Genomic DNA, 10,680 nt, shown 5'->3' on the forward strand with positions numbered 1-10,680 from the left:
TGCTTTAACGCACAGCAACAGCTTGAATATTAAAATAATTATTTCTAAAAATGTTTCAGAAATATGATTAGAAAGTAAAAGAAACTAATTATTAAGTTAAAAGAAAAATATTAAGCAGACATTTCTAACCAGCGAAAATTATTTGGAGCTATTTGTGCAATAAACTAATATTTAGTTATAGAATTTACTTTTCCTTGTTTGGCAACGCGACATGAATACAAAAATATTCGAAACGGATACGAAAAATAGGAGTGGTTTGTTGACGATCGATTTTTATGTTTGTAAACAGAAATTAACGCTCTATGGCATTGAATTAATTTTTATAAAGTGCTAAATAATAAATAAATAGAAAGCTAATCCTTTTTTAAAAACATTTATTAACTATGTGATGAGAATTCTGAAGACAAAATATTTAGAATGATTATCTCAAAAAAGGCATGATCATATATCACTTCGAGTAAGCACCGACAAATTTTTGTATATTGAATTTTGAACTAAAATTTTGATTCATTTCTGTATCGTTCTAGTCATACAATTACAATGGCGATATTAAAACGATGCTGGACTCCTTTCATGGTATATTCGTGGACCACCGTCAAGCTTGGTTGCTATTATGCTTCTCTGTATACAGCTGTTTTCCATGTTCTCTTCATTACATATTCGTTATATACGATGGATGGAGGAAAATCCGATGAATTTTACAGTCCCTTTTTCGAATTCAGCAAATATGGTACTGTAATCATCGGTTCCTGTGCTATTATTTACAGTTTTGTATTCCTGATGATGTGCGCCATGCTAATATATGGCGTTAAAAACGAAAACAGATGCATGTTCTATCCCTGGATGATAGGTATGACACTGGAAATCTTAATTATGATTTGTATGGGAATATGGTTCATTTTCCGTTATTATCATAACAGTTATTCTTTTCTGGCTGCATTTATACTCTGGTGTATTGATGGATTGCATTTATATTGTTTGCTGTGTGTTATCTCGCAATACCAAGTATTCAAAGAACTCCAGGAGCCCAAATTTGTTATTTTATACCCTTAGTATTCTTGGATTAAGAGGACTATGTCCTTAGATTTTACAAAGAAAAAAGAACTGATTTAATACTTGTAACATTTTTAACAAACAATCCTCTAAGAACATTGCATATATGATGAACTTAATAATATTCATAAGAGGATCTGAATTGCACTTTACATATATTGTATGTAGGCAACTTTATATTGGAAATTTATCTTGGGAAAAATATGTGGTATAAGGTGAATTTTCTTTTAGAATATATGGCACATTACACCCAAAGACGTAATTTCTATTGGTTGAATGTGTGTTTTCTTATTGCATGTACACTTAATTCTAATAATGCTGTATAAATTTAAAGCTTTTAGATTTTATTTTGATGTATTATGGTATCGGCAGTTGTTGAAATAATGATAATCTATCGTAATCTTATTTAAATATAGCAATTTTCAGGGTAATATTGTTTATTCCGTGCATTATTTACATTTTATCAAAACTATTTTAGAAAAGATATATGATGAGTGGATTGCTTCTAAGTACTTATCTTTATGTTTTTCTTTGTTAAATATACAGATTTTTCCTGTTTATAATTTTTAGAACATTCCATCAGAATATGTCAATTATCCTGCCATAATAAACACTAGGTATCATAAAATATATTTTAGTGTGCTTCAAGTATTGTTTTTTATAATTTGCAAACATGTAATTTAAAACTTTCTTTAACGTATTCGATTTCAGTCATTTTTTTTAAAATTTCATTTCTTAAATGAGTATGTTTATCTGATTTTTTTAGGAACATATTTTATTTGAAATAATGATTCTTATGTTATGTATTTTCTGTCTTTTGTTAATAAATATGCATTATACATTGTTAGGAATGACATGTACAATTTTATCATCTTTTATTAAAGTTGTTAACAGTGTTACAGTTGGTTAGTGATTGATATTGCCCTTTGGTAAATATAAATATGCATGTTATCATCGTATTACACATTTCAAATGTGTAATCATGATTTTTATAATAGAAATAAAGTATGCATTTTCAAATTTGGATAACATATGAAAAGAGTAAAATATTTTCATCATATTTATACGAAATTTGTAAAACATGTCCTTAAATAAATTCAGCCTAACTGAAGAATAATCTACTAACACTGAACCATAATTTTTCAATGACAACTTGCTAAATGTTATAACCTAACCACATTCTTTAGTTTTGAGGATCGATAGTATTTCAAATAGTTTACATTGCCAATAAATCTGTAAATGCATGTTAATTTTCCCCAGATGTCAATTTAGCAACAGGTTGTTATATATTGCAGTAAGTTTTATAATTTGTTATGATTTTTTTTCCCCCTTTGCTGTAATTGTGATAATAATACCAGTGTAACAGAAACTGCTCTACTAAATGAAGAATCTCGCTTATATATATAGCTTCTGTAAACTATTGTTTGTGTGGACATTGAATACACTTGAAAATAAGTATTGATTTTATAGTAGTTTAGTTTAACTGAGAAGTTTAAAGACATTACTTTTATCCTTCTAAGTTATCGCCCTGCCTTTTATGTTCACTATAGAAACCAGATACTGATAATTATTATGTTTTTTAAGAATCTCTCAGTGAAATTTTCTTCTCTTTATAAATATTTTATTGCAATTTATATTTTTAAAAAATGGTTTATCTATATTTTAATGCTTATCGATCTTATTTGAAAATTTTAGATTAATAATTTGCACAATTGATAAAAACAGTGTTTAGTTCAGTAATATAGTAATAGTTATGCATGCCTTATAAATAAATATAATAGATTTTTTTTGAAAATAATTTTTTATTTTAAAAAAATATTTTTTTATTTGAATGAATATTTAATTTTTTTAAAGAACTTCTCAGGTTGCTAAATTATTATCATTGTAAGAATTTTGCAGCTAAAAAAATATGCATATTTTGCTTTTTCGTATCATTTATTGTTAATTATGTGTAAGATTTAATTACATTTTAAAAAATTTTAAACTTTGTTTGAATTTAATTTTGATTGGTTTTCCATGAGGAGTTATTCATTTTACATTAAATTTAATTAGCGTTTTTTATTGCTTGATTTTAATTACGAAGATCAACTTTCAAAATGCACTTATTTAAATACTTATTACAACTCAATTTTCCACAAAGCAAATACTATTCAAACAAGAAAATGCATTTAAAATTTTGTTAGATATTACATGTTCTTTTAAGTATTTGCCAAACTAGTTTGTTGATTCAGATATCAAAGCAAGCAAAAGACAAATTCTAAATTTAAAAATGAAAATAGGTTGCATTTTTACCTATTATTGTGCTGAAATATTACAATTCATTGAATGTGGTTAAATTCTACTTTTCAGTGTGGTCACATTGTGAGGTAAGGAATTTGGGTTTTATCACCAAAATAACAATCCAAACTACAGAGCAAAATAGATTGGCATAGAATGGCCATTCTTGAATATTTTGCTTCTTAGCATTGACAAAGGCTGGATCTTTGATGCATATGCCAGAAATGATTTTCTTTGTAATATATTTAAAATATTTTACTGTGAATAAATAATTGAATGGAATATTATAATATCCTAATTTCTACTTGGTGCTTAATTTTGAAACTAATGATATGACCTCATATTTCTTTTTTTAAATCAGTTTTAAAGAAATGAAATTTTTCTAAACCAAACAAGCTTTTACTCCACACTTGTTGAATATGGCTATTAGATGTAAAATAATCTGTCACTCTTGAATATGAAACTGTTTTTGTAATAAATACTTTGAAGTATTACTTCAGCTGTGCACATTGTAATACTTTTATGTGCAAAGTGATACTTTTCATTACAGAATTCATATTTCAGCAAACGTAAATTCATTTTAAGAAAACTTCATCAAATTAAAATTCAAAATAAAATAGACAAGGTAAGTTTTAAATGCCATTTTCGATCCTGAAGATTATATAGTATAAATGGCAACACCCAATAATCAAATTGTTTTATACTTGCATTTTTTAAAACTATTTTATTAAATTTGTATGTACACTACCACATCACATTCTTTATTTTTTCTTCACATGCACATCTGTGCAAAAGCTTGAAAATATTAAATTTTTATTAAATATTCAACATTCTTTTTAGCATGCAAAATATAGAAAATAATCATGATTTTAGATACAATTACTTATTTTACTAAGCATGGAAAATAAAACAATTTAGTATAAATATATTGATTCAGTCAAAAAATTATTTATTTCATTTTATTCAGGAAATGATGTAACTGTTTTAGAATTTTCATTCAATAGTTTTTTATTTCGATGTAGCTATTAGATTTCTGGGTAAGATTCTAATAACTGCATCGAATATATTTGTAACTGTGTGATAAAATTTTCATTTTTATTAATTCCTAAACTTTTTAATAATTATCCTATTTTAAAGTAATTATTACATTCGTTATCAGCACTTCATGATGCATACTGATCACATAATTCTAAATGTTAGATCTTCATTGTTTCATATCATTGTTCTAATGTCTAACAATATTTTTTAAAAAAATGAATCTAATGTAAATAAAATGTATTGTATGCAACTGAAAAATGAAGAATTTCACTATATTAAACAGTTGTGACTCCTGTTTGTTTTGATTTTTGTATTATACTCTAAGCACTGATGTACGGTTACAATTATTTATACAATGAAATCTTTCATTTATAAATGAAAAGTAGCAATTTTTGTATGTGTTTCTCTTTGCTATTTCAATGAATTAATATTCATATTCATTGTGTTATAGTTCATGAAAATAGATTTATTTTCCACCCATAAATGTTGTTTGTTATTGTTAATGCTCAGCAAATAAGCTCAGGCCATTTGTTGAATTATGAAAGTTTAAATTTATGCAATTTTTGCATACCTTCAGAAATAATTATGAGTATTGAAAAGTTAACATTATCTGAGATAATTATTTTTGCATTTTGTTGATATTTTTAAAATTTTGTTACTTTTATATAGAAATTTGATCTGTGACAAAATTGCTCTCAGTTTATAAAGAACATCTTAGTACAATTTATGTATTAAAACTGCAGAATATGTATTTGCTAGCTATATGTGATAAATGCATTTTTATTGGAATAAGAATCTTGTTGGTGATATTTTATTATTTTTGGTGAAAGTTTATTTGTATTTTTCTGAATTTTGAAACAAATTATGTATTTTTGTTTTATTTTGTTGGAAATTAATCTTTTTTTATTATTATTATTTTAAATTTCTTTTTCTAGCTGCTACACTGAAATATGGGTTGCATTGTAATAAAGTTGGTGAAAGTATTGAATAAAATAATCTTTAAAAAATTTGCTTTTTTTTTTTTTTTTTTTTTTTTTTTTTTACTTAAGCATGTAATCTAATAAGTAAATTAATTGTTACTTGTTTAACTGCTATAGCTTTTTTTTATTATTATTATTGAGTGCTTTCCTATGTAATATTGTTTTTCAAAAGGTACTTTTTTTTAATTATATTGACTGTTAAAATATTTTAACTTTAATATAAAGCTAAAATATACTTTGCTTATTAGCACATATTACTTATTATTTTACATATAATTGAAATTTGAGGGCTAATGAAAACTTGACTGACTTATTACAGATTTGGAATTGAAAATCCTTTTGTTAAATTGTTCAAATTTACAAACTGAGATGTAATTGAATAGGAAATATTATTGAGGAATTTTGTAGTAAACTATTAATTTCTTTTTTTATTTATATGCTTATTTTGTAAATAATCTATTTTGAAATCGATATAAGATTTTTTAAAAAATATTTTACATCTAAAAAAATTTTGAGTTTTTTATAAACAACAATTATTTACTAAATGAGCATTAAAAGGAAAATTTCGAAATAGTATTGTGATTATAACATAAGATAAACCACTTAATTTTTTTCCACTTTATTTTTTAAAATTCCTGTAAAATAATTCCATTTCAGTAAATATTACTTTTAAAATTTATTGAATGTCCTAACTGCTGCTGTTGTAAATTAATATATTAATGTAATTATAAATTAATATTTTAAATAATAATTCATTTCTGAGCATTAGTAATAAACGATAAATAGTAAAAACAACATTGCGGGAAGTATTTTAAATTGTAAAGAAGTCTTCGGAACAAAAATGCAATAGTAAAATATGAAGTAATTGATGCTTTTAGCATATTCTGAACTACTATTAATTATGATAGACTTAATCCACAATTCATTAGCATTAAATCAAAAATTCTCAGCATGTAATATATAATTTTAGAAAGAAAAAAAAATCTGCAATTTTGTTTATCCAACTTCATGTGAAAAATTTAAAGTATGTTACAAAACCGAAAGCTTGTTTATGAAATTTAAATAAAAACAAAGAAAAGCCTAGAAATAGGTTGATAATTGGTTCTCTCCAGCACGCGCACTCTGTCATATTATTGCATGTGTATCCAAAAGCTCCAATTTTACTTTGTGTCTCTGTTCTTTTTGTCTCTTTCATATTAAATTCTCTCAAAGTGTCAAAATCCTCACGCCACTGGAAAGGTTACAAAATATGACGGTTGGGGAACTCAGTAGGATGCCATAATTTGTCCGGAACAATGATTTTCGAAAAAACTTTAATATCACAAAACATCATTTATAAGAAATTGTCTATTATGTTTTTTTTTAAATTATACAAAAGCGACAACGATGCTATAAAGGAAATAGGAATTTACAATTCTAAGCTCCCGAAGAACTCTATGAGGCCTCATCGTCTTTTATGTGATTTAAACATCACCAATACCTTTACCACACCCATTTGAATTTGGACCGAATTTTGCCATAATTTCAAGAATGTCTCTTGCTAAATAAATTCCTCCCCAATCTAGATGCAGTGCCCGGAGCTAAAGATGAGTCCAAGAACTCCGTTCATTCTCCTGGAAATCGACAAAAATTTTGCAGACTAATTATTTAAATTAAAAGAAGGAATGCTATCAATTATTCAGAATTCAAAAATTGATTATATGTTAAGTAAAAATTCGTCTCTTTTCACAGTAATTTCAGGAAAAATTATTCCAAAAAAAAATATTTTCAAACCATCTTAAAATTAAAAATTTTACTTTTTCAATGATACCAATTTCCTTTCTGCGCATTCTTTCTCTCAATTATTATTGTTATTTTTTAAAAAAAACTAAACGCATTAAAATTATTGCTAGTTCTTAACTACTTTACCACGATATTTTTTTTAAAAAATTGTGCTTTAATTTATTTAATATACACCTTTGTACCAGGTTTTCATTTGTTTCAAAGTAGTGATTTAACAATGAGTAAAGAATGCATGAGTTCCGCAAAAAGCAACAAGACAATCAAAATTCTAGTGAGTAAATGAAACACTTTCGATTGCAGTATCAGCTTCGGGCTTTGAGAAATTAATCAATCTTTCTTTTTTCATGGAAACTTCGGAGGATATTATTCTGAAAAAAATTTGCAGCATTCTATTTTTTTTTTTTTTTTTTTTTACCAATGACAATCTTATTTTTGTGGAATTTTACTTTTAATTGTTGTTGATTCTGTAGAAATTTTTACGCACATTATTTTGAAATAAAAAAAAAAATTATAGGTTGCTCGACAACGTTTTTTTAATTAAAAAACTTATATTCTATGTACTATATTTTCTTTCTTTTTTTAAATTTCACTTTTATTTCAATGCATATGTATTAAAAAAACTTTTTTATATCATAATATTTTATACAAAAGTAGTGTCTTATTTAAAAATATTATACATGGAAAATTTAATTTTAAGCAACGCCGGATATATTAACTTGTGTTCAATAGGTTTCAAGTTCTGTGAATGACGTTCTTTGCAATAAAGAACACACAATCATTTTTAGGAAATATTTATTTTTAAAACGCTGCGTCATTAGAAATACAATATATTTGAATTTTAAAAAAGTTGCAAAGAATATAGGTAACAGTGTGATTACGTTTTCTATGTACTATATTAAAATGACAAGATATCGAGGTAAGATTGTTAAAATAAAAAAAAAAAATTTAAGTTGATAACTGCTATTTTCACAAAGTTGAAGTAGATTGAGCTTTTGCTGTTATAACTCTCCTCGCTTTCCGTGATAGATCATCATTTGTTACCAAAGGAGCTGACAGAACAAAGTTGTTGTTGTTGTTGTGACAAAGTGATGAAATAAAGCAGACCATTCTTATAATAAAAATGCTAGATTTGAAGTTTGGTCTTAAGGACGTATTTTCTACTAATATATATATAGATATATTGGTTATGAGAGTCGTTATATAGTTTATTTTATGTTATTGTTTTTGCTTAATTGGTGGTCGTATTCTTTTTTAATTTATTGTTTTGTTTCATTCCTGTAAAAAATGGTGCATCTCTTAGTCCTTAATTTCAGGAGATATTTGGGTCACGAGGGGTCAATACTGTTGGACTAAAGTCAGATTCCTCACAGACAAAAAATCCCTTATTTTGAATCCCTGCCTGAGGGTGACCCTTGAGAAAGTCTTCAGGCCGGATTCTTATTTTATTTGTTTCATTTGTTTTAATTTTGATTCTATTTTTCCTTTTAACTTGATTTTTATTACTAATTAGTCTATACATATATATGGCTTTCACACTGGAAATAACACACTGGATCACATTTCTCACTTGCCTTGCGTAAAATGCTAATTCGTTAGATTGATATTTATTTTTACTAACTACTAATATATTTTATTATTTACCTACAAAATACTGTTAAAGCCAAATGAAATGGCTCAATTCAGTATACTCTATGTTAATAAAAATGATGTTGATGTGCAAAATTATTTCTTCGATTTGATGATAGTAAAAATGAATTGAGACTAATAAAAAGATTAAAAGTAAACAAATTTAAATTTCATTAGCTTAACTCATTGGCTGTTTCGACGTCTTTGCAAAATGTGTATCTCAACCGCATCACACAATTTAAGCGATGGCGATTGTATTTGGCAAACATAGAGTGTATGTAATACAAAATTAAATTTAAGAAAATGACTTACTTTATTTTTATTTTACTATGCACATTCATGTATTTATTTAATATTGATTTAAAAAACATTTAAAACATCTCGTCGTTTATGAATATATTTTAGTTTTAAATAAATTTGCAATTTAAACTACAAATTGCCACTACAGTAGACTCCCGATTATCCGCCCCTGCCGCAATAAGTTTTTTTTATGCTTCCAAGCAAAGAGAAAATGCTTCCAAAGCAAGAAGCAAACACTAAGACTGATTTCTTCAAAAAGGTGTAGTTTTACAGTTATGCTTTTGTAATCACATAATACATTACAGTATTAAAACAGTACATATGTATTAATTTTTCTGTGTATCCTTGACGCCTCTCGTAAGTACAAAGCACTTTTCTGTTTTCATTAACAAAATGCATTTTAGGTTAGTTTTTAGTTATATACTAAAATATTAAGCGTTAGTTAAACATTTCCTGCTCTTTATTTTACGTTTTATTGTACATGAAACGATTTTTCAAAGTTGGAATGACTGTTTTCTCTTTTGCTATACCCGTTTTAAGCTTTTTTCGGATTATCCGCAATTTTTGTTATCCGCGGCGGCCGCGCCACCCAATTCTGCGGATAATCGGGAGTGTACTGTACTTATAATAAATATATTTTTCGTGACACTAAATTGTACACCTTTTTTATGACCAGTATAACTGATTACATAAAAATAATTCCGAACTCATAACAACTGTCTAAGAGTTTCCAAAAAGGGATAAACATATCCAAAACGCATTTTTTTTTTTCCTTCTGTGTTATTTATTTAATATCCAAAAAAAATTCTCTTCATTTTTGCATTTTTGTACTATTTATAAGAGCATTTTTTCTTGAATTTGCATTAAATTTTGTTAGATTTTTTTTTTAATTTTGGAGGAAAATATATCTTTGAATAAAAACTTTTTAACGATCTGTTGAAAATTATATATATATATTCTTCATTAAAGAAAATCAAATATTTCATGGACGCAGCAAATATTTGTGGAAGAATTAGGGGAAAAAGAGAATTAAAGTGGTTCTTAACATCAATCAATTTTTCAAACAATCTGATGTAAAAAAAACAGCTCACGAAAAAAAGCATCCTGGTAGTTATAGTCTGAGAAAAGAGGACATGAATTTTATTCTGTATACTGAAAAACTACATTGTTTCTTGATTTACTGTAAGATTTTAAAAAGATTGATAATTTTTATGTCAAAATTTTACTATGAAACTGCTGAATTAATTACAAAAAAATAGTTTTAAAAGTCACGAAAAAAATATAAAAACCAAAAAAAAAAAAAAAAGATGAGCATTTAATTTAAATCAAATAAAAATTCTAAAGTGCAATGAAACCAGACAGAATCCAGATTGATGAATCAAATTTAAATAATCATTCTCCGATATGTTGAGAACTAACAGTTCGAATCGCCTCTTAATTTTCTTTTTATTTAATACAATTTAATAGGTATGTCAGTCAATTACCAGAAGTACAAGTTTTAAAACTTGACAAACTGATAAAATAATACGAGCATTTTTCTACGGGAATTTTCTTGTGAATTCTTGCATAAACGTATCTAATATTATTTAAATACCACAAATTAGATAGAAAAGGACAGGATTGT

General features: G+C 25.8%; 1 protein-coding gene across 1 annotated transcript; it reads left to right on the top strand.

Moving 5' to 3' along the window:
• The first annotated feature begins 226 nt into the window (after window positions 1-226).
• On the top strand, window positions 227-5,352 carry LOC129963747 (uncharacterized). The gene has a single exon (XM_056078283.1). It carries the CDS (start codon window positions 541-543, stop codon window positions 1,051-1,053), a length of 513 nt encoding a protein of 170 aa, XP_055934258.1. The 5' UTR covers window positions 227-540; the 3' UTR covers window positions 1,054-5,352.
• Window positions 5,353-10,680: the final 5,328 nt, after the last annotated feature.

The sequence above is a fragment of the Argiope bruennichi genome, chromosome 3 (assembly GCF_947563725.1).
Source record: "Argiope bruennichi chromosome 3, qqArgBrue1.1, whole genome shotgun sequence".
Lineage (NCBI taxonomy): Eukaryota > Metazoa > Arthropoda > Arachnida > Araneae > Araneidae > Argiope > Argiope bruennichi.

Excerpts from the sequence above, each read along its gene's own strand:
- LOC129963747 (XM_056078283.1), top strand. The coding sequence starts at position 541 with ATGGCGATATTAAAACGATGCTGGACTCCTTTCATGGTATATTCGTGG.